This window comes from Eulemur rufifrons, chromosome 1 (genome assembly GCF_041146395.1).
Source record: "Eulemur rufifrons isolate Redbay chromosome 1, OSU_ERuf_1, whole genome shotgun sequence".
NCBI lineage: Eukaryota > Metazoa > Chordata > Mammalia > Primates > Lemuridae > Eulemur > Eulemur rufifrons.
Genome location: NC_090983.1, coordinates 48660368 through 48686411, shown reverse-complemented (window position 1 = coordinate 48686411; position 26044 = coordinate 48660368). Strand labels below are relative to the sequence as shown.

At 36.1% G+C, this 26044-nt stretch overlaps 1 protein-coding gene across 12 annotated transcripts in view; it reads right to left on the bottom strand.

Moving 5' to 3' along the window:
- Positions 1-26044, bottom strand: part of ZNF385B (zinc finger protein 385B) — a 369836-nt gene that overhangs the window by 20774 nt on the left and 323018 nt on the right. For all 12 annotated transcript variants that reach the window (XM_069492682.1, XM_069492761.1, XM_069493153.1 and 9 more), the window contains one exon: positions 9956-10118. In XM_069492682.1, coding sequence (XP_069348783.1) covers positions 9956-10118 — 163 coding nt within the window. The remainder of the gene's footprint in view (positions 1-9955; positions 10119-26044) is intronic.

The window sequence follows — 26044 nt, the reverse complement described above, 5'->3', positions numbered from 1 at the left end:
CTTTAATACAAATGCTACAATGGACATCTTAATACACAGTATTTTATTTTTCTTGCTTTGTATTTAGAATTATTTCCTTGGTACAGAGTACAGGAAGAGGAATTAACTGGCCCAATGGAATAAACATTATTATAGTTCTTAATTTATTCTATGAAGTTGCCTTTCAAAAGGGTTCTCTCAATTTAAAATACCACAAGTAATACAAGCAAAACAGCTGCTAATGATTTTTCAAAGTACTTAAGAAACCTATTGGACATTAATCATTATGTATCATGGGCTACTCATAGGCTTGGGTAAAATTTTGGTTGAAAGAAATAAACAAATAACTCTTCCTAAACTCAAAATTCAGTTTATGAATTAATTTCCACATTGAGTAAAATTTATTTACTTGTTAACAGAGAACTAAGAACAAATGTATTGTGCTAGGGAAAACAAGTTATTTTAACTTAGATATGGTCATTTTATTAGTTAAATGGGCAAAAATCATCATAAAACATTAATAGAAGTTCAAATATTTGAAGGAAAGGAATAAAATAATCTCTACTGTGATAAAAACTTTGAGTATTTATGTCATTTCATATTTGAAAGAAAACAAAGCACGTCTTTTCTAGAAGCTAAGTAATTAGTAGCCAAAATAAATACCAAAAATCGTACACCAAGAAAATTTTTTTGCAAGACACTGGAAATAAAATGTATGGGGTGACAAGTTTCTCCTTTTTTACTGATAGAAATGCCAGCAAGGACTTGTTAGGCTGGGGCATGTTTCTCATTTGGATCACACCCTCCTCCCTAATCCTTTAATCTCAGTAGCCAGCCCTGGCTCCAGGCAGGCCTGCTTTTCCACATGTAGTACCCAATTTTCTCTCTCCACAGATGGGGGTGTGTTGGGTCGTCCCCTCTTTCAATACTGTAGCTGTACATAGAGCAACCTGTCAGCCTGTAGGCTAGGCATCCATCTCACAGTGTCGTCTTGCTCTGTTCACATTCTAGGGAGGACACCAGAGCTTCCCCATTAAATTCCACTTAATGATATTCATTTCATATGTGCTAACTATGTGACTACGGTGTGCAAGATGGAGTACCAGAAACTTCAGGGGACATAGTGGATAAGACACATTAACCAGTGGAAGGATGAGTATAAAGACATTCCCTCCACTACATAAAAAGGTGAGGAAGACCAAAAGGGTCCTTCTACATCTTTAAATGTCTCACTGGGACAGTCAGGCTCATGAAGCCATAATGTCCTGAAATGAAAATATAAGTGCAAATAATTACTATGCGATAATAAAACAAACACATAAAGAGGAATGTAAGTTCAGGTCACTGTTGCATTCCAGCATGGCATTAAATGATCATAGAATCAAAATTAGGACAGGGCCTAGAAATTTCTTTGAACAAATGTTGCTTTTATGGCTACCATTTATTGAGTGGCTGTTATGTGATATGCACTGTGCTGGGCACCTTACATGTATTAGCTTATTAATCCTGACAATAGCCCTAGTAGGTAAGTATTGGCACTTCCATTTTATAGATGAGGAAATGCTCAACGAACATGACTTGGTCAAGGTAATGTGAGATCAGGGGCAGGGCTAATCTGTCTGACTTTGAACTCATGCCCTTTCTGTTTAATATTATGCTATAGATGCAAAGTATGTAAATGGTACTCAAGAATCATACCTCAGTTAATAGATCCGTATACAGAGCCTCTCACAACTTGATTTTTTAAAAAACAAAACCAGTTGTAAAATAGGGTGGAGGAAGGAAACAGCACACCTTTCTGAGATGTCAGACTTCAAGAAATGTCACCTAGTGAAAAAAAATCTCAAATAGCAGTCAAAAAGCATAAGCACTAATGTCCATGAACCTGCATCCAAAGGTAGCATATCATGGTAGTACATTTGATTGACTGTCCAGATGAGACTCTGGCCTTGAAACTACTTTCTAACTGAATGACTCCGGGCCATTATTTCCCCTCTCTAGATCTCACTTTCCAGTATCCATCAGAAGACTGTTAATCATTAAATAAATTAGTGTATATAAAATATTTAGCATAGTATCAAGCACATAATGATCATTCCATTACATGTTAATTATTAGTAGTATCCATGTTAAAATTACTTTTTATATAAGTCTAACAAGCTTGGATCTGTTTTTCTAGAACATAGGATGTTAGGTGCAGTATAATGGAAGATGATGACAGCTGACCAGTATAAGAGGCAGCTGTCATCTCTCATTGATAGAAGAAAGAAGGTAGCTAAGATAAGATACCACAGGAGGATCAAGAAAAAAAAAAATCTGTAAGGACATCAATAACAGGCATTTCTATTGTAATTTACATTATGTAAAGCTCTTTTACAATCACTTTATTTGACCCATACCACACTACTGTGATGTAGGGAGGGCATTATTTCCACTTACAGATGAGAAAAGAGTGGCTAAGAGAATTTACTACCTTTTCTGGAGTAGAAGTTGCTCAAAAAGAGCAGAGTACCATGGTACTGAGATGTCCTGTCCAATACAGTAGCCACTAGCTTTGTGTGGCTACTTAAAATTAATTAAAATGAAATAAAATGAAATATTCTATTTCTCAGTAGCACAAGGGATGTTTCAAATGCTCAAAGGCCACATGTGGCTAATCACACACACACTGGACACACAGATTATAGACCATTTTCTTGATCACAGGATATTTTATTGGATGGTGCTGGTCTACAGAAATGAGAGCACCAATCCACTACTGTGTAATATTATGCCTGATGTTCATAACGGTGAACTTAAGTCTCAGAGAAAGGAGTCAGGGAAGGGGAATATACTTTATAAATATTTCTGTGGAAAACACTTTAAGCTTTATACTTTAAGGCTAACTTTGTGACTATCAGCATCATCAGAATCAGACCCAGAACTCCCCAAAATGCCTAGCACATGAGCCCTGCCCACAGAATCTACAAATTAAGTAGCTCTATTTGATCATCCATCCATGTCAGAATAATATGGCACTGTTAGAGAATGCTTCTTGAAGCAAATAAGTGGAATGCCATAAAAATATAAGTAATAACCTTTGTTGAAATCTCAAGGGCATGTATGGTTACATATTTACAAAATTATTCAGTGTACATACAAAGTCCTTTTATATTCCAATATCTTTTTAATGCAGAAAGGTTGTAAATAAATGTAATCAAAAGAGATGAATACTAGTTAAAATAAATATGACTGAAGATGAGAAAAGTTTCTAATAGTGATATAAGCCTTAACAAGAGGCTTCCAGGAGAAATCCAAGGTTTTGCTTTTTGGAGTGGTTTATAATATATGCCCAGTAAATCATAAGTTAACAGATCTTTAATAAATCATAAATCAGTCTCAACTTTTGGTTCAACTTTTCTTAGAGTAACACTAGGAAACAGCTTTCAAAAGTGGAGAAACTAACAATAAAATTTTCAGCGTTATTTCAAAGGAATATAAAATGCTCAAAATTTCAGAAGTTACTTTCCCGAGAATAACAAACACTTAACTACCTAAGAATCTTCAGCCTTGCCTGGACAGATGCTACTGTCAAATTCAAGGTGCATGGGCAAAAGATGGAGGCAGTTCCATTTTTTAAATTGACTTTGAAAGTCTTAATGATATATGTACATTTCATAAAAATATGAGCCTTAGTATAATGTTCTGTTCTCTTTAGACAGATGGGACTCATTTATGTTATACATGACTGTACCCCAAAACTTCAAACTTAAGATGTTTGTCATAAATATAGTTAATCTATTATTTTATGAGGGATACTAAATTTCAGCCTCCTGGATTTGGATAGATGTATGCCAAATTTATGATGGTGCTTGTCTATAAATGACAGATGCTGCCAAAGCAGAAAACTATCATTTTCTTCCATTCAACATCACAAGGTCCTGTTGCTAGAGACAAAAAGGGATGGAGAGGCAGTTAAGAAGACCTTGCTGGTTAATTGATGGAGTCCTGTGGCACTCAGTGGAAATGAGAAGTTGTCAGCTGGAAAACTTGGCCCTATTTGTAACAACACATAAAAACTATGAAACACATAGGGTAACCCCATAAAAACGATGAGGCAAGGGTCTCCATTTGTATCTTTGGCAGGAAAACTCTTTGACAAAATTGAAAATTCCCTTTCATATAGCAATAAGGTGACCATAAAAAGCGGAACTGTAGTCTTTCCAGGCAAATCATACTGATCTACTAGTTGATAACCACTCTGGGTTCACATCTGAGGAATTGCCACCATGCAAAAGCACAACATGCTAAAAACGAAAATGAGCAGTTTTGAGGTGTCCTCTTCTCTTTCCTCGGTCTTTTCTGACACTGTTATCTCACAGTCTCCTTAGGTCATGGGTATGGGATTAAAAAAGCAATCTTCCTGACCTCAGTGGAAATCTTTTTGATGGAATGATTCAAAGTGCTACTGAAGATGTGGACAGTGTTTAAGGTAGCCCACTGTACTCTTTCGGAGGCAGGGCAAGGCTTCTGCCATCTTGGCAGTGGCCTTTCTCAGTGCTAACCTCTACCTTAGTGAGTATATTTGGCTCTAGACATGCGAAGCCTGTCATTGTCAAGCTGGAGCTTTGAGAACGTCTGTCATTTGCCATTTACCTGAAATGAGTGTTTTTATTCAAATTTGCCCCTGAAAAGACTTGTAACTTCTAAAGCTTCGGTCTATAACTGTTAAACATTACAGACAATATATTACATGGGAACTAAGGATTATCAACAAAACAAAGCCTTTAATGCACCTTCACTGCCACAGCTTCTACCAAAAAGTAAAAACAGTCAGCAAGCAATTTAAAATTAATAGATGGTCCACTCACTAATTCTTTAAAAAGTGGTTTAGTGGTTTGACTTTGCCCACTGGAATACTTGCATTTTCTCCTCCCAGTCACAGAGTTTAGAAGGAGTTGGAATTAGGGAATAAGCATGGAACAAGAAGCCCTGAGTTCCCACTCTGACTCTGTTGGGATTTGAGTTGTGCAACTTCACATAAGCCACTCAGCATTTCTAAAACCCAAGTTCTTCATTGTTACCACATTTGAGGGAGCAGCTTGAAGGTGGTGACTATATATTTCTCTTTATATCCCTAATATCCAACATGGTAAAACAAAACAAAAAACACCACTAGGTTGGAAGTTCTTTGAGGGCAAGAAAATGTCTTTCTGTTCATTGTTGCATCCCAGAGTCTGGAAAAACATACAGATATACTATTTAGTATAGATAATAAATATTTGAGTGAATAAATGGATATCAAGTTTGTTGCATGAATGAATAAAAGATGAATAAAAAAATGAATAAAAAATAATAAAAGATACTAATTTCAGCCCTACCCATCACAGGGTTAAGAGGGTCATATGAAAACATGTAAGTGACTAGCTCTTATAAACTGAACAAATTTCAGGTGTTCCTATTATCGTATTTTAAGCAGAACATGCTGGTTCTATCATCTTTGTTCTTAATTGCATTTATATCTATGGCATTTTGAATCGTTCCATATGCTTTTGTCTGTTTAGACAGCAACTGATTAAAGGCTGTTTAAAAAGCTTTATGTGGTTTAAACTAGAAATGTATTTTTCTCCATCTTGATATGTAATTAATTTTTTTAAAAACCCGGTGCTAAAACCCAGATATATGGACTATTAGGTTGACTATCACAATATTTTATCATTAGGTTGACTATCATAATATTTTATTATTTTTAAGAAAAAAGATTTTTTTAAACATTCTATATTTTTTGAACCTGTTATGAGTTGTTAAAGGCTGTCACAAAAGACCTTCAGTTTGATGTATGGGATGGATCATCACAGGAAGTGTGTTGTCACACGGCATTATGGCACTTGACCTCCATGGGGAAATTTGGGTAGAGTGTCTGGCCAATATGTTCTAGACATCTTCCTGAAGCTGCCTAATGCTTGCTGTGTTTCGACCCCAATTCTCCCAAAGCACATTTTCCCTCCCTCTCATTACGTTTCAGACTTCCAGTGATGTATCATTAAAAGTTGGGACATATCCTACAAGACCATAAAGCCATTTCTTTGGATTTTACATTTAATTCTACCTCAACATCTATAAAGTGAATGGGACAGCTATTGTTACTTAACTGCTTTTAATGAAATATATTTAATTTTTTAAAATGATATAATTAGAACTTCTTATAATAAATAAAATTTCTGCTGTTGTAGTTTAAACTTATTTTGTTTACTTACCTGTGAGAAAAAAGGAAAGCTTTCCATAGTACCCTGAAATTTTTATAGATGATAACTCCATTATAACAAATCTCTTTGTATTATACAGATCCAGATGCAATATGGGCTAAATTATGTCTCCAAATATAATATAAAAGTGAGAAATGGTTATCCCAAGTGCCAAAATAGCAGGTAAGAAGACTTCCCTAGCTTTTGGAAGACTGTTAGATCACTTCTTCGAATAAATAATGTGTGCTCTCGCGGAGCACAAAGAGGTCACCTGTGGGTTCCCTGTTCCTTGTCAGATACTCTGAATTCACACCTTGCCTTGACTAACGTTCAGTGAATCCCAGGGTGCTGCTCTCCCAGAAGCTCCCTCCCTTAACACCCAGTTATTTCTTCTTCCTCAAAATTTGCTCTCATTGAGTAACACTCTGTTGCCAAGCTATCGATGCTAAAACATGAGAATGGAAATTGAATCAGTCAATCCTATGGATGTCGTGAATGCCTGGATATTTGAAATCTGGTGGCAGAGACATCAAGTGTGTAACATTTTCACTTTTCATTCAAATACCTAAGAATCACATAGATACTATGTAAGCCCACTTGACAAGAGCTCTTCATTCACAAGAAAAAGACAAATGCTAGGAAATTGCAGTCTCATGAGATTTTCCAAGCAACCATGAATTTTACTGTGACTGTTATTCTAATTTTTGGCTGACTCTTTAGAGGCGGTGTTGTCTGAAATAAAACATTTCAGTTGATTAAGTGTCACAATCACCATTTCTCCTTCCCACTCCCTTTCCTCTCTATAGTCTGCCTAGACCTTTTATGAAGCATTGATTTTTGTGTCTTCTGTTTTTCTAAAGCAAGATTTTAAATGAAATGAAAGCCAGATATCAACAAAAATCTAGGACTTTGACAAAGCTGTAGGAGCTTTTCAAGGATTTAAAAATAGGTGGTAGCAATACATTATATATTACATTTTTTAGACTAGATTTCCCACCTGGGCAAAACTTCTAATTTTCTAACTTCAAAATTCTATAAAACACATATGGGAATTCTTGCTTACAATCTGGCATTCAGCTGAAGGTGACAAAAGAACATACATCTATTTAGCAAATACAACCCACTTCGTTTTTAAATTGTGCCATCTTCCAACAACTTTGGCATTGCTTTTGCAAATACAATAGAAAAAATAAAATATTTCATTAGTATTAATACTTATAGAAAACATGGAGGAATCAAATAAGTAATTTGAATGACCCAACCAATGAATTATCATATAATTTATACAGATTTTGAATAAGGAGACATGGAAAATGAGGTAATCCTAACATACAGGTGGTTTCTATCACTTCTAGTCCAAATCTGTATAGTCACATGGTGAGTGAGGTCAATACTGTTAGAGTAGGTTTTGTGGGGGTGGGTTGGGAAATGGCAGAGGAAGCAGAGAACGCAGGGTTAAAGACTACCACATATCTACTGAAGAAGAGATGCTGTGGTTGTGATTTGTTTTCCTTTCTCCCATGGTTCTAGATCTTAGTTCTCGTTCCTTGTTTATATCACTACTATGCTTGCTTGCCCTTGGCATGTTCCAAATGCTCAGTGGGCAAACACAACTGCTTAGGAAGTGTTTTTGTTTTACTGAGCATCTGCTAACATTTAAGTGAATAAATGTCTTGAATTGTTAAATTTTATTTCAACATATACTCGTTGAAATTGTGCACCCCATAGGTATAAGGATGCTGTGACTATAACCCAGGATCCTTTATTTGGATTTTCTATTTCCATATTGCTCTTTCCTTGATTCTATTTCCTAATCTTTGACCTTTTTCTACTACTTTCTTTTCTTTTCTTCCACATTTTTCCTTCTCCCTTTAATTATTTTTTGTTTTTTTGTTGAGTCTTCTCTTATTGATCCTTCTGTATTTCTGTTTTTGATACTTTTTTCTTCTCACTACTTTTACTATTATCCCTAGAGCAAACTCAATTCCCAAATAATAATATAACTTCAGTGGAGCATTGAGTTCACTCAGTAGCAATGTTGGAGCACTTACGGTACCTGTCAACTATTCTATTGGCTCAAGTCACAAAATAAGCCGATAGAATAGAGTGACACTAACTTTCATTGTTTCAACATTTTACTTATACATTCTGCTGGAGATAAAGAGCATAATTCAGGTTACAAAAGCTTTGGCAGAGTATTATTTTATAGAGGCAGTGATATCCTGTAGAAAATGAAACTAGGCAGGAAGTTAGGAGATGACAGTTACTGCTCTTCCAAACACTGAATAAACTGCAGCAAGTAACTGCCACAATGGGTACCTTACTGCAGCTTGCAATTGTGTAAAATGGAGGTAAGACTTGATACTATATCTGATAAATATTGGTTAAAGAGTCATTAGATAATAGAAGTAAAAAGATTTGTTCTTTAGAAGGGCAGAAGTGCTATATAATAATCCAGTATTTATTACTGTATCTGTTCATCAGATAACATGATTTAGTGATTCTATCACACAAAGAACAAAAAATCCTTATTATCAAATTTGGGTTAGCTCACTCTTTCTAGGCTGCAGAGCTTTTGGTATCAGCATCTATGGGACCTAATCAATAATGGTCCATTTTTACATAGTCTCTTTGACTGAACAGATTTTCTGAAACTTCCTCTTACTGCAATGGATTTGTTCTTTTCCAAAAGCCCTGGGCAGCCATGGGAAAGCATTCTTAAGCCTCCTCCTCAAATTCTACAATGATTTGAAGAGCAAAAGAGAATTAGAAAGGTGTGTGTTTCCCACAATAGAGAGGTCCCTATAGAGAAAGTCAAATATTAAGAGAAAGGGACATACTCTTTTAGTCTCTTTTAACAGACACTGTTCCTTAATCAGACACTGTTCCTTAATTAGCCACAGAAACAAGATGCCATATCCATCGTGGGCCCTGAGGGGCAGATGTGAGAGTGTGAAAGTCTATTAACCATCCAATTTCATGGTATCCATGCAGCAAAAATGAATTTTTTCTCTTTCCATTGAATAAACTTACTCAGAAATACTGCTGATTCACTGGCACTATGAAATATAGATTCTTCTTAAGAGACACTTCCAGTAGTAACCCATTTCCATTTATATATAAAGTTCTTCTGTTAACTAATGCATAACTTTGTAAATAGTTCCCTTAAAATATTTAAGTTCCTTTGTAACTCTGAGGGGAAATCCACAAAGATCCTCAAAAATCAAAATCTTTTATTACTAAGCACACTTCCAGATTTATTTACTAATGACACTCTCTCAGAAAACTTCATCCTTTTGCCCTTCACTGGGGTAAGAGAATATAAAAATATCTATTAGTAAACAAGCGTAAGAATTCCTTTACTTAAAAAATCTATTGTAAAAACCAAACATAATAAGAATAGAAAGAAATAATAATTAACTCAGTATTTCAGATCCATTTCCTGATTTTTGTCTAAATACATTGAGACCAAGTAGCTTTTACTTATTTCCATGCATATATACTTTCATATGTATATATATATATTTACCACACATATATATTTAGATGTATATATTTAACAACATGGAATGGCAACATATAAAATGCTTAGATTCTGTGCAAACACATAATCCTTTTGTGAAGGAAACATATTCATATTACAAAAATAAATCATGGAAAGTAACATGCAACAACTGAGGGGAGGAAAATGGGGTTGCGACGGGGGAACAGGAGAAACACAAAGAATGTAAAGAACAAAAAGTGTCATTGACCTGATTTGTCAGAGTTGTTGCCTGTGATTGGAGTGATGGAGCAGCTGGGATTAGCCTTTGCGCTGTCCTTGGAAGAAACCATTTTGGGTTTATTTTTCGTTGCCTCTAGTGCTTTGACCTTCTTGGCATGTTTACTTCCTTTGTAGTGGGCCTCGGCCTGGCTCTACAAAGGAGAACAAATCAGGCTCATTTTTTGCTACTTACAAACACCACAATGGATGATCATGCAGGAAAAAAATACATTCAATCATAGGCACCACAGACATTTACAAGTCAGCACTTGACTAAGTTTTTGGCATTTAATGAAGTGGTAGACCAGTATTTAAGAGGTTATAGCACGTCAAAACCTTCTATACAACGCAGAGGACCTGCATCTTTAAAAAACCCAGACATGAAGTGAGTGGACAAGAGGGTCAGGGAAAATCGTGATGAAGGTGAGCTTTGTCATTAGTGCCCTCCCACCAGTGCCCATTGGGGTTACGTTTCAAACATTTGGCTTGCATCAGTGGCTTTGAGTGTCCTACCAAAGCATGTGGGCATGACCTTCCACAACCATTTCCCTTTAGCTAAAATCCTGTCTGCTCTTCTGGGCTCTGCTCTGAGAGTAACTGGCGTGACAAAACAATGTGTTAATAGATACTATTGAGTGGAAATGACACTGCATTTTGGAAACATCTACATGCACTTCATGCGTCATTTTGATGACTCCAGTTCCAAAACAGGTAATGTAAGCCACAGGAAAGGTTAGGGACAATCCCTGTTTCTGATCTCAGATGTGATTCTTAAGTCAAAGCCGTTAGTGTTAAATTCATTTATACACAAAGCATATATAGAACTATATCTACAATACTAGATCAAAAGGAAGAAAAAAGAGCAAGACAAAACACAAAACAAATTACAACAAACCTAGAAAACATTTAGTCAATTTATTGACATTTGGAAAATTCCCCTATGCCTAAACAAAAGACTTTTTATCTTTTTGGCATCTAGCGCTAATGTACACATTAACAAAAGAATCTAAGTATATTCACTTGAATTTTACCCTGAATACACTCTGAAAGGATATAAGCATGCATTTGGTTAAAAGAAATAAAACAAGAAATATGGTATATTGGCTTAGGTATAAAAGTGAAATGGATGATAAATCTCAGGTAAAACAAGAGGAGTTTTTGTTAGAGGATTTCTAAAGAAACAATAACTTTTTTTTTACATCAATTTTTTTTTAATATACTTGTATGTGTTTGAAGATGATTATATGAACTTGTCCATCCATTTCCCTGATAGGTGTGTGTGTGAGTGTGTGTGTACAGGTAGGTAGAAGCAACAGTGGACAGAACAGGTTCTGTCTTTAGGGCCATTGAGCCTACACACGTACGTTAGATAACAGGAGTGATTCAGAGCTCTCCATGTGCAGGGGTGAGCGAAAATAGCAAAGCATGCATGTTATGGGAGATACAGAACAACCAAAAAAAGGACCAGAGAGGAGTAATGTTAATGAAGATTTCCTAAAATTGCTAACTTTCAATTTGAGATTTGAAGAAAGGGATCCATTATAAATTGGTAGAGAAAGTACATTTCTGGAGAAAGGATGCAGGCATAAGAAAGGACTGAGGCTGGAGTGCCAAAACAGTGAGGGGTATGGCTGGACAGGGGCTTACATAGGGCTCCTGGTAGGAGATCTTCAACAGGAGGCCAAGGAAACTAAATGCGTGGCTATGTGGAGTAGACCACCATTGAGATGAGATTCTCAAGCAGAGGCATGGTGATAAAAATTCCAAATGGGGAGGATTTCTATGATAGCTATTTCTTACATGTTTGTTTGCATAGGAGAGAAAAGAGACAGACATGCAGGCAGCAGGAGAATATGTGATTCTTTAGTTAAAATCATGAGTGGAGAATATGAATACAATAAAATAGTTCTAATTATAATATTGATTTCTTGAAGTGTTGGTTATTTTCATTCCTGCTTCTGCCCTTTGCTTAAATAAAACCATTTCACTGCCAACTACTAGAGATGAAGCACTTTTCCATTATGCCACTATCAGACTAAGTGATCTAAGGCTGATTTTTGTGTGTTGTTGGAATGTTTCTTCTGACTTCCAAGCTTGTTCCACTCCAGCTCACCAGGCACATGCTGCTTTGCTGTCCTCAGACATCCAGCCATAGCTGGTTCAGCAGAACTATTGATGGTACCACTTCAATGCCAGTATCACTTCCAGATCTTGGTGGGAGATGATTCCACTTTATCCTAAGCTCATAAATTATGCTGATGAAGTTGTTCATGCCAAACATTATGACTGATGCAATCACAGTGTCAAGGGTCATGCAGTGAGTTGAACATCATGCTCATGTATTTGCTGTCCCATCTGAGCTGGAGCTTTTTGATAGATTTCTGTCACAGTCTGTTTTTCAGTGTTCCTTGATTCTACTGTGTTATTTCTTGTGGGTTGGGAGACAGTTAGGAAAACAATATATTTGCCTTAGTAGTAGTGCAATCTAGGGATAGGTTTTGGTTCTATATTACAATTAAAGCTATATCGGTGATTTCTCTAGTATATAACTCAGAGCACCCAAGGTCTATAGCCTTGTACTGACTATACACAGTACCTAACTTCCTGAATATCTTTTCAGAAATATCTTTTTAGATCTTCATTGACTTATCATTGCTTTTATTTGGTTTGCTCAAGGACTTCTCATGTTGTTTTCTGACTTTCAAGTTGAAGGAAAAAATCCCAAGGGAGGAGAAAACTGTGACATATTTTAAGTCCTTTATTTTTTAACAACTGAGAATAGGTAAATCCAACTAATATAGCTGGGTAGTTATAAATTAAGAAACTATACAAATAAAAATTCAAAATTTGATAATATGAAGTAAAAGTAATTATTATTGAGCAGTGTTTCAGGCGTGATTCTAAGTGTATTACATGTTTTAGCTCATTTAATCCTCATAATATCCTAGGAGATAAGTATTAATAACCAGCACTTTACAAATGGGAAACTAGGCATACAGAAGTTAAATAACTTATCAAAAGTCACACAGGTAGGTGTAAAAACCATAGTAGATATGAAACGCTTATAAGTATTCCTATTTAATTATATAACCACACATTATAATACACACATACTTACACTAAGTTAACATTATCATTTTATTAGAAGTGAATAATTATACACAAAGAAATCATACTGTTTTTAATAACTCAGAGAAGGATTATAACAATACTACATAAATTTTTATGAATAGGAAATATCTACTTAGTTCATGAGAAACATAGTAGCATAATACATTAGGTCTGATCCTTCTGAAGAGTAGCTAAGAAAGCTCCGCTTTTTAGGTATACAACAATTTCTACAAGATATCAAGAGACCTTCTAAAAACTCACTCACTTTTCCAAGTACACTAAATAGTGCAGTGTTACTTTAGTGTTCTTTGGCTAAAGAAACATATGGTTCTCTAAATAAAACCTGCGAGTACAAGATAAGCAGAGTATCTTTTCCCCATTACTGTTTCCTGGCATCACTACAGAAAGTTAACAGCGTCAATTAACACTTGGGATGCAGCTAAGTGACACCTCGCTGGATGCCAAGATGGAAAGAACCCTTCTAGTTACGACCCACTTTCCTTTTGAGTTCTGGGGCAGGGGGAGAAGTGCAGTAAGTGTTCTTAGCTTCTGCTGATTGTTGTTTGGGGAAAAAGGAGTGGAAGATTGCGAAATATAGACAGAGTGGCAAGCACCACTCACTCACATTTGGCATCTTTCCAATTCCCCTGTGGTATTCCTGGTAGTGGCACTTTGCTATCCTCAGTACTGTATCTGAGGCAATGTCAACAGCTTCTAAGTCCTGGGCAAATCTTCAGGTGAAACTGAGACACTGTTAAATAGCAACAAGATCAACCTGACTTTATTTTCTAGGAATCTCCTTAATTGAGGAGTCAAAGACACAAGGACAAGAGCCAGAAAGCCCATGAACTGGGCAATACACATCAAGCTCAATCAACAATCGTTCTTGTACTTCTTCTAAGAAACTCGGTTGGCCAAGCTGACTTACTTTTTTTTTTTTTTTTTTTTTTTGAGACAGAGTCTCGCTCTTTTGCCCTAGCTAGAGTGCAGTGGCATCAGCCTAGCTAGCTCACAGCAACCTCAAACTCCTGGGCTCAAGCAATCCTTCTGCCTCAGCCTCCCGAGTAGCTGGGACTACAGGCATGCGCCACCATGCCCGGCTATTTTTTTCTATATATTTTTAGTTGTCCAGATAATTTCTTTCTATTTTTTAGTAGAGACAGGGTCTCGCTCTTGCTCAGGCTGGTCTTGAACTCCTGATCTCGAGCGATTCTCCCGCCTCGGCCTCCCAGAGTGCTAGGATTACAGACATGAGCCACCTCGCCCTGCCAAAGCTGACTTACTTTATACCCCCGTCACAAATCAGCAGACATACATTTGTCTAGCACTAATGGCTTGCTTTCTGCTTCCCCTCCTACAGTGCTGCTGTGCCCCAAACTGGCAGTGATCAAAGAAACCTCTTGACAGGCATTGCCAGAATTAGAAAGAGTTGCCCAAATTACCATACTGACCTCCACATAAGAATTCATCAGTATCTAGGTTCTTCTCTCAAGGCCACTCTGGTAGTTTCTACTCATAGAGCAATATCTTTGGCGAGAAATGACATCCTGGAATTTTTTTCTTCCATTAGTTACTAAAGCCTTTCACTTTCTGAAATCCTCAACTCTCAGGACCTTACTGGTCCAAACAAAAAAGATAAAGAGTGAAATAACTTACTGCTTTAAAAGCAAAAATGTAACAAAGTATTCCTGAGAAATTCTAAAATTCACTGTGCTCTCATTTCTGGTTTTTACCTTATTTCTAATTTGGACTTTTAGGATGTTGAATTTTGACATTAAAATGTGTTAACTTTGTCTGGAAAGAACATTTCAAACACACCAACACACCAACTCACAAAGCAACAATGTCTCTCCAGAAAGTACTTAACTATCTATTTATCAATATAATCAATCTTTTTGCATTTTAAAAAGTAATTAGAACTGTTCCCTTCATTAAAGAACGTGTATCATTAAAACTACTAGCATCTGTTTTTTTTCCTTGAGACCTTAGATTCAATGTGTTAGGCAGTGTTATAGGGGAAATAGCAGAGGTCAGTTAATTTTCGGGAAAAACCTATACGCTAAAATGCCAAATAAAACATATGTCAAATGTTTTATGTCAACATAAAGCAAGCTAAACTAACAAGGGAGAACTTGATTATTTATTTTACAAAGAATTATTTAGTACCTGCCATGTGCTAGACATTGTAACAGATTAAAAACAAAGACCTTCACTTGCAAGAATGGAGGTTGGAACGAAAAACAGGAATACAAATAGCTGTAATCCAAAGCAGAGGGTGGAACTGTAAAATGGGAGGTTCAAAGAAACAAAGAACTGTGGGAGTCAGAGGAAAAATAAATCTCTTCAGATTGGAAGAAATCAAGGAAGCTTCATGAAAAAGGGGTATCAGAGCTGGGCCCTGCTACAGGGCAGGGTTCCGAAGTGGCAGAATGGAGGGGAAGGTATTTGGGGCAAAAGGAACAGCATGTGCTAGGGCACTGAGTCCTGTGTACTATACAGCATTCCCTGGGCACATCCACTTTTCAGCTTCACTAGAACACAGAGAGATAAAGGGAACAACAGGAAAGGCTGCCACATCAAGCTACTCTGAAAATGATGATCACCTGTAAAATGGAAAACATATAGTGTTTTACAATTAAAAATCAAATGTTCTATTTGTAGGCATTTTGTATAGAAAATAATTACAACATAAGATGTTGCTTTTACATCACAAATAGTTTCCCTGCTCCAAACTATAATCCTATATTAAAACAACTGAATTATTTATAATGAGGCTTTAATAATTATTTGAGATAAAAGCAAGGCACTTAAAATACTAGTTAAACAAACATATTAAGGAACAAACAAAATATTACTGAGTAATAGCTAAATAATTACTTGAATTATTGCTTTAAGATAAAACTTTTTTTTACTATTAAAATGCTTTTTGCATATATTTGTGTTGATAAGATCACACACCCTCAGAGACAAAGCTACAGTATAGGAAACATAAGCTACACCCAAGAGAAAGGCTTACTTAATCCAAAGATTGCTAGTAAGTCTTTCTGCTGATATTTGCAATTGTAAGGCCTGCAATATCAGTAATGACATACTACTGGCTTTGATATTCACTTCATTCAATCCTCATCTATTGGGATCTGTTAAAAACAAAGTCCAGACAAAATTGTAACTATTATGAGCTTTTTAGCTAAAAAAGACATACTGTCATTGCTAATTTCTAATTTATAGCTAGTGAAACACTACTGTTGCTCTGGCCTATCCAGGGCCACCACATTTTATAATTCTGTGGGTCACCAGTCACATATAGTACAAAATGAGTGGTATCCTCTGGATTGTGCCATGCCAGACTTGGGCCTGTGACATTCTATGTTACTGGCTTTATAATATACCTGTAAAAAGCTTCATAAACTCCAAATATTTCTATACTACTAAAGAGAAAAGTAGTGGCTAAGAAGAAGATGATGTGTACTCTAGACCGCTAATTCTCTTTGGGCCAATTTAGATTCTATCAAAAGACAAAAGTAGAATTGTTAGATTATAGCTGCTTTAAAAACATCTTTGTTCTTAGTCTTTCTCCTGTACAAACAATGTACTTTGAAGGTGTTAGTGTATAACAGAATTGATGTTTGTTTTCTGTTTGATTTTAAACAGAGAAAATAAAAGGGGTTATAGCTCCTAAAAAAAAAAATGCCACTATTTAATACACTAGTATTACATTCCTTTACAATATCAAAAAATTTCAATGTAGGCAAATTAATTCACTTTTTAAAATGTTAAGATCTTTAGTGAGATTCAAATTAATTTTTCAAATGCAGCCTGTTAGTCACCTAAGAGTCTTGATGCTCATGTTTCTGGTGGATGATTCAATGGTAGAATTACTTTACACATGAAAACATAGAGAAGCTATAAATGGACCAAAAAACTGTAACAGAATCCACATGATGAATTAGAAAGACACCACAGTTTGAATTAAAAATCTGCTAGAATATAGGAAAAAAGTACCTTTTTAAGAAAAGTGCTTTAAAAAATATAAATTAAAAATGATTTCTTGTAGAGTTCCAAGTGAACAAAATTTTGTCTCATTTTCCCAGTGAGTTTTATATTTCACTTTCAATTATTAGAGGGTAGATTATTAATTTTATATGATTCCCAGCAATCTAAGCTTCTTCGCCTACATATTCAACTACACTTTATGTTACCAGTTTAGGGTTGAGTAAAGCAAGGCATAAAAGAGATAATTATTTGAGGTTGGCTATATCAACTGTGATCTGAGCACAAATTCTTTCATTTGTTCAAGTCTGCTCTCTCCTCCAGTTTTCTCTTTTATTTCAAATTAAGTCATAAATAAAAATTATCTTCTTTTTAAAATAAGTTTATCGTATCTATTTGCCAAGGTAAAGTTCATCTCAGATGATTAATTTCTTAATACTATTTATGGACACTGCAAATTATATAGATTGTATTTTGAAAAAGATTCCCTCCCCCCCAAAAACCTAATGAAAGGAGATTTACATGAATTTTTCAACATAGATAATGGGTAACAAAACAATTTTTATTTAATGTCACAATTTAACATTATCACAATTTAAGAATTCAGCAAGAAGTATTAGAGATGCTTACCTAAGAAAATAAGACTGTCTCCATTTTACATTACAATTTTAGAAGTTCTGAAAGGTATATTTACTATATCTTCTGAATTGGGGGCCAATATCTGAGTCAGTTTAAGGATAAATGTGTATGTAAACTCTCAGTATGTACACTAGAGTATAAGTGAGGCGAGATGAAGTAAATGAATCCTGGCAAGACATTCCCTTGACCACTCTCTCAAATCATAAGAGACGGAGGGGCAAATCATGAACTCCACAGACAATGCACTTGGTAAGCCATGATCTCTGTTATTCCATCAGGGAAAATGAGTGCTCTGTGCACTAACATAATTTGAATATGAAATAAATTAATTTTATAAAAATATCCAATTTTCTCAAAGAATCATGCGTATAGGGTTCAAACATTTTACAACCTCTGAACTTTAGAATTTTTATGAAGCACATGGATATTATCTTTTATTTTTATATGACAAAATATGAAGAATAAGAATTTGTTACTAATTACATAATATTAGTGAGTCATTTATTTTATGATTTTCCCAAAAGTTTTTAAAAGTGGAAATTATTCACATCCCTCAAATTAATTTCACATTTTATATTAAACTGGGAAATTTCAGTTAACAATTATCAGTTACCTTGAAATATGAAGATGGATATCTCAGAGTTTATAGTGATTTCACAGTTACATCCCACGTTGCTAATGTGTTAGAGAATGCTGCTATCTTTCAGTGGGAAAAAGGATTGCCATTATGTGCTTCCTAAGAGCAATTTTTGTTACTCAATGATAAGTAATGCAACATAATTCAAGTTTACACATTAAGCCTGTGACTCTGTAGCTAACTAATTCAAGCCTTCTGACGGTCTTTTAAATTAGGCTCCCAGGCTTCCACACATTAATTTGTAATCAGTCCCAGAAGGTATTACACTTACTTTGGTTTCCATATTAAAGGAATTCACATAAATGATGCAAAATAAATCTAAAATTAGTATTTGAATTGTGTCTCCTTATATTTGATGAATAATACCCTTATTGTAGACAAAAGTGGCAAAGTTACTTTGAAAGTGCAATGCTCAGAAAATTGGTTGTAAAATAGCTTCAGTAATATTTTGTATATGTTTATTATTTATCATTATGCATTTGAAAACCTGTTTCACAAAATAGGTTTTTGTAAAACTCATACTCCAAAGCCCTAAACCAATTATGAAAACCCAGAAGACATTTTGTACTTCAAAATTAAATGAAATATGTAAATGTGAAAATTACTATCATGTACTTCAAAACATACAAATATAAGTAAGGGAAAATAATGAAACTATATCTTTAGTAGTTGAGTAGTCAACTGAGTCATGCTAAGGCTGTCTCTACAGTAAAGTACCAGATTAAACTAGAAGTTTTCATTCAAAATTAATCTGGTCAACCTTTCTCACATATAAGAGATTGGTCCACTGGACGCAAAAGAAAAATGAAAATGCCTATAACTTTCATTCACTTGTAAAATCTGAAATATTTTAATATAATCAGCAAATGCTAGTAGGCTTCCACTTTCTGATTCTGTGTGATATTGTCTAAAAGTTCTGCTCACCAATAATATTCATAAGAAATGATGTTTATATAATATACAATATGATCAGTGTGAATTATTTTAATTCAACTCAATTCAACAACTTATTTATTTATTTATTTATTTCACAATATTACAGGGGTACAAATGCTTTGGTTACATGAATTGCTTTTGTACAGTTTCAGTCAAAGTTATGTGTGTCCATCAGATAGTGTGCATTGTACCTGTTAGGTGTGCATTGTACCTGTTAGGTGTGAATTTATCTATCCCCTCTTTCCCACTTCCACCTGCTTGATTTCCGGTGAATTTTACTACCATATATGCATGTAAGTGTTGATCTATCAGTTCCAATTTAGTAGTGAATACATATGGTTTTTGTTTTTCCATACTTGTGACACTTCACTTAAAAGAATGGTCTCCACTTTCACCCAGGTTGTTACAGAAGGTATTAGTTCACCATTTTTTTAATGGCTAAGTAATACTCCATGGTTTACATATACCACCTTTTATTAATCCATTCATGTATTGATGGGCACTTGAGTTGTTTCCATGTCTTTGCAATTGTGAATTGTGCTGCTATAAATATTTGAGTGCTTATCTTTCTTATAAAATGTCTCTCTTTCCATGGGGACCCAGTAGTGGAATTACTGGATCAAATTGTAGGTCTACTTTTAGTTCTTTGAGGCATCTCCATACTATTTTCCATAGAGGTTGTACTAGTCTGCAGTCCCACTGACAATGTATAAGTGTTCCTTTCTGTATGCATCCACCCTAGCATCTGTTGTTTTGGGACTTTGTGATAAAAGCCATTCTCACTGGACTTAGGTGATATCTCATTGTGGTTGTGATTTGCATTTCCCTGATGATTAGAGACATTGAGCATTCTTTCATATGTTTATTGGCCATTACTGTGTCTTCTTTTGAAAAGCTTCTGTTCATGTCTTTGCCCGCTTTTTAATGGGGTTGTTTTATGTTTTCTTACTGATTTGTTTGAGCTCTTTGTAGATTCTGGTTATTAGCCCTTTATCAGATGTATAGCATGCAAATATTTTCTCCCACTCTGTAGGTTATCTATTAGCTCTATGGATTGTTTCCTTAGCTGTGCAGAAGATTTTAATTTAATCAGATCCTATTTATTTATTTTTGTTGTTGCTGTGATTGCCTTTGCAGTTTTCTTCATAAATTCTTTGCCTAGGCTGATATTTATGAGAGTTTTTCCAACCTCCTCTTCTACAGTGCTTATAATTTCATGTCCTAGGTTTAAGTGTGTCATCCATTGTAGATTAATTTTTGTGAGTAGTGAGAGGTGCAGATCCTGTTTCAGTCTTCTACATGTGGCTATCCAATTTTCCTAGCACTATTTATTGAATAGGGATTCTTTCCTCCAGTATATGTTTTTGTCTGCTTTGTCAAAGATCAGATGGCAATATAAGGATTGTTTTATATCTGGGTTCTCTGTTCTGATCTATTGGTTTAGGTCTCTGTTCTGTGTCAGCTCCATGCTATTTTGGTTACTATAGTCTTGTGGTATAGCTTGAAGTCTGGTAAAGTGATGCCTCCCAATTTGTTCTTTTTGCTTAGGTTACTTTGGCTATTGGGATTTTCTGGTTCCACACAAAGCATAGAATTATTTTTTCTAGATCTCCAAAAAATGACATTGGTATTTTAGTAGGGATTGCATTGAATCTGTAAATCACATTGGGTAGTATAGACATTTAAAAAATGTTGATTCTGCCGATTCATGAGCATGGCATGGTTTTCCATTTGTTTACATCCTCTGGGATTTCCTTCCTCAGTGTTTATCATAGTTCTCCATGTACAGGTCTTTCACCTCCTTGGTTAAATATATTACTAGGTATTTTATATTCTTTGTTGCTATTATGAAAGGTATTGAGTCTTTGATTTGATTCTCAGCTTGACTGTTGTTTGTGTATAGGAATGCTATGATTTGTGTACATTGATTTTGTAACCTGAGGCTTTGGTGAATTTATTTATCAATTCCAGGAATCTCTTGGCAGAATCTTTGGGGCTTTCTGGATACAAGATCATATCGTTAGCAAAGAGCAATAGTTTGACTTCTCCTTCCCCCATTTGGATACCCTTGATTTTCTTCTCTTGCCTGATTGCTCTGGCTAGGACTTCCAGCACTGTGTTGAACAGAAGTGCTGACAGTGGGCAACCTTGTCTGTTTCCAGTTCTAAGCAGTAATGCCTTCAATTTTTCTCCGTTCAGTATGATGTTGGCTGTGGGTTTGTCATATATGGTTTTTATAATATTGAGGAATATGCCATCTGTACCTATTTTGTTAAGAGTTCTTATCATAAAAGGGTGCTAAATTTTGTAAAATGCTTTTTCTGTGTCTATTGAGAGGATTATATGGTCTTTGTTTTTGCTTCCTTACAATCCATATTCAGAATTCTTAATCTGTCATTTCAATCTTGTCAGCTTGGTTGGTATCCATTGGTAAGGAGTTATTGTTTTCTTTTGGGGATATTCTTTCACTCTGATTTTTCCTATTTCTGGAGTTCTTTCACTGATTCCTTCTCATCTGGCCTTGTGGTTGAGACCTGGGGGTGCTAGGCCTGGCTTACAGGCCTGTCTCCAGGTCCCTGAAGATCAATCCCTGACTATGCCAGAGAGAAGTGTGCTGGTCCTGAGTCACCCACAGGGTGCCCAAACTGGATTGATGTCCCTCCACCTTGGGCATGCCCTGCTCTGATGAGCCACTGGGCAAGCAGCACTAGGGAGGGCCAGCAAGCAGGGAGCTCACAGATGGAGCACCCCTCGTTCTACTCCAGGGCCCCAAGAGAAAAGTCCTGAGCCCCATTCTCTGTGAAAGCCTCAGTATGGCGGCTCAATTGTCTCTCTCGGCAGACATGGGGGGGGAGGGGAAGGGAGAGGAAATGAGTCTGTATGGAGGAAAGCTAGCACTCTGGTCATCTCTGACCCTCTCTCTGGGAGGCAGTCCATTCAGAATGTCCAGGCACTGGAGTCAGGCAGATCACCTGGGACCCGTTGGACCCCTGTGGCTCCTGTAGTCTGGGCTGGAGTTGGAAAATGTCTGTGTGGAAAGGAGCAAGATGAAACCTGAGTTTTTGAAGCCCCCTGGGGAGGGCAAAGGTGCACTGTGGGTAGAGAAGCAACATGGCGCCTGCTCTTCGGGCTCAGGTCTGTGGGACAGGAAGTGTCCCAGGGGGGCTGGGAGCCTGGTGCCCTGTCCACAAGAAGCTCTGAGCTCACTGGTGGCAGCAGCCTCTGGGCTCCTGTTGGGAACCCACCAAATGTCAGAGATGCAAGGGAGGGAGAAACAGACAGTTCCGTCTGCCTTTCTTGCTGGACTCCAAGCCTCTTAGGGGTTGATGCTTGCCAATACTTGCTCCTTCTTGTTCTGCTCTGCAACTTCTTCCTATAGAGTCTCCTGAAGGTTCTGGCGCCCTTCCTTCAGACCCACATCCAATCTATGTATGTCTGTTTGTTTTTTCTCTGTCATCTGAAACTTCTGTTTCTTACTGAGATGCTCTGGCAGCTGGTGTTTCTGTTCCGCCATCTTGCTGCCTTCAACCCACATTTCTCTCAACAACTTTTTATTGAGTGAATACCATGTAACAGGTACTTGAGGAGACTAAGATGAGTAAGATATGGTTTATGATTTCAAGGAGTTTATAATCTTGTGTAGGTAATAACAAAAGTAAACATTATATATATGGCATGTATTTGTGTGTAGATATATGGCCCATGTATGTGTGTGACATATATATATCATGATATATACACACACATACGTACATATGGCAGAGTGAGAAAAACATTGTAAAAGCAGGAATTTAACATTGAGGGTCTATTCATTCTTTCATGCAACAAATATTTATTGCATACCTATTATATTCCAGACATCATCTTACATACTGTGGGATACAGGTCTAGTGAAACTTGTATTCTAATATTGGGACATAGACAAGAAATTATAAATTTATACATATGTTAGCTAGTGTTAAGTGATAAGTGATACATGTATGAATATGTTAAATAGTGCTATAAAAAATAAGGAAGAGTAAGAGGTAGACTGTGATGGTGTGGTGGGCTATTTTAGGTCTCAAGGAAACTCTTTCTGTTGATGAGGCATTTGCATAGTGACCTGAATTAAGTGAGGGAGTTATTCAGGTAGTTATCTGGGAGAAGAATATTTCAGGTTCAGGGAATGGCAAATGACCATCGTAAGGATTTTGATTTTTATTCTGAATAGATGGGAGATCTCAGCGATGTTTCAAATCAGAGGAAAAATTTTATTTGACTTCTGCTTATTAAAAGACCACTCTGGTTTCAGTATACAACCTGTGTACTACAGGGAGGTTGGGGGTGAGGCAAAGCAGAAGAGGAATCTGTTACAATCATCCAGGCAAGAGTGAAAAGTATTCAAAATCAAATCCCTCTGACAAAACAGAAAGCTTCAAAAACATGATTTTCTTAACTGATATTTATAATCTTTCACAGATCTGCAATCTTTGGACTTAAATTATCCATAATTTCCATAGAATTTCATTTGTGTTCAGTTAGCTACTCATCACTTTTGTTTCTTTTAAATTTAAATTGTATTTTTTTTCTAGGTAATACAATCATACAGTTAAAAGTATGATATGCATACTTTTAAAGGAGGTATGCAGTGCAAAGTCTACTTAGACTCAGCAACCAGTTGTTATCACTTTCTTGTGTATCCTGTCAAAGATTGTTTACAAACCTACCAACCAAATATTCCTAAATGTGTATTTTTCCTTTCTTCTATTTTTAGACAAATGCCTACATATCACATATGCTGTTTTGCACTTTGCCTGTTCTATTTAGCAATAGATTCTAGAGATTTTCCATGAGTAATTAAAGTTTTCATATTTTTAAGTGGTTGTGTATATTTATTCTATTGTATGAATGACCCATAATTTATTTCAGCAGTCTCTTATTGATGGATGTATAGGTTATTTCCAAAGTTGTGCTGGTGGCCATGATATTAGATGCTTAAAATGATTATTTTTCTTTTTACACAACTAGAAATAATCTCGCTTTTTAAAAAGGACTTTAATTGAATTAAAGCAGACATTTAAAATTTCCTAATTAGTATCCATATCCTAATTTGTGGTTATGGATCTATAGTTGCATGTTCTCTTAAGCGTTATTTCTGAGAATCAGACAACAAAATGTGCCCCCTCCCAGGATTGATAAAATGATATGAAATTTTGGTAAGAAAAGAAAGGGCCTCAAGATTGGCCTTTGATAATGGAAAGGATTTCAAAGGCAGAGATTCTCCCAATAAGAAGACTATACTAAGAAAAAGATATCTGGAAAAACCAATGTTTGTTTAGGGAAATAGGAATAATGTAGTTTCAATAAAATGTAGGTGTGTGTAAAGTTAAGAGTAGATGAAAAGATTAGAAAGGTAAGTGCCACATTATTTAGGCCTTAAATGCTGGGTAGTGGAAAGGCAGTTAACAAATAGCATAATTAGACAGATAGTGAGAAGCCACTAAAGGCTTCTGTTGTAGCACCATTTGACAAAGACTTACTGGAAGGAAAGAATAGAATAGATGGGAGAGTAACTAGGAGGTTCTTACCATAGCAAGACAGGGAGTAATTGGGTTCTAAAGACACAGATTTCAGACTTCAGGGGCACTGGTAAACCAAGAGCTGGGGCTGTACAGAAAAGGAACTATTCCTCCTATGAAGGCAAGTCTGTCTAACCAAAGATGCCATTCTTTTTGCATCCCCCTCTGCCTATCATCCCTTCTCTTTTTCATATTTATATTCAATCCCCCCCAAACAAATCCTCAGCATCAGTGTTATAGAAAGCTCAGATCTCCCCAACCCAATACAAGCCACCCTTCAACTCACTTTCACCCCTAACGTTTCACTCTATCACTCTGCTCCCTTTCACAGAATAATCTGTTAATATAATCATACATACATCCTCATTTTCTCATTCTAATCTGGTCTACCTCAATCCCCTGAAATGGACTTCACCAAAGATACCAACACCCTAAATCCTAAAACCAAGAACATCTTTTATTCATCAGCTTGCTTGACCATTCAGGAGCACCTGATCCTGCTGACCTCTCACTTCTTTTTTCAGGGCACTCTTTCCCAGGTTGGTTCCCCACATCTTCATTTCAGAACCATTTGCAGACTTATCCTCCCCGACTCAGTCATTAAATGTTGATATATTCTAAGGCTCAGTCTTAGGCCTTCTTGTCTTCTCACTTCAAACTTTCCCCTCTACTGTCTATTTAATCTCACCCACACTGCAACTTCCATTAGCTTCTCTACACCAACCTTTCTTCTGAGCTCCAGAATCAGAATATCCACTTGGATATTTCAAATCATCTTAAACATAAGTTTAAAACCAAACTCATGATGTCACTTGTCTCTGCTTTCCTGCCCAATCTATCTGGTCCTTTCCCAGCATTCCTTTTCTGTCAATAGCGTTGCCTCATATCTGTTGAAAAAATAAATCCAGGGAACATCCTCTTTGGCACACTTTACGTCCACCTTGATATTCAATCACCAAGTTCTCTGGATTTTACCTCCTAAATATTTCTCTAGTCAAGCTGATTCTTTACATCTGTACCACAAGCACCTTAGTCCAAACTGCCATCATCTTTTGCCTGAACTACTACAACAGCCACTTTCGTGACCATACAAAGACCCCTTTTGCTCTCTTATAATCTGTTCTCCATGTAGAGGCCAGAGTGATATTTTTAAAACACAAATTTGATCATGCTATTCCTCTGCTTAAAATCTCCAATGCTTTTTCAC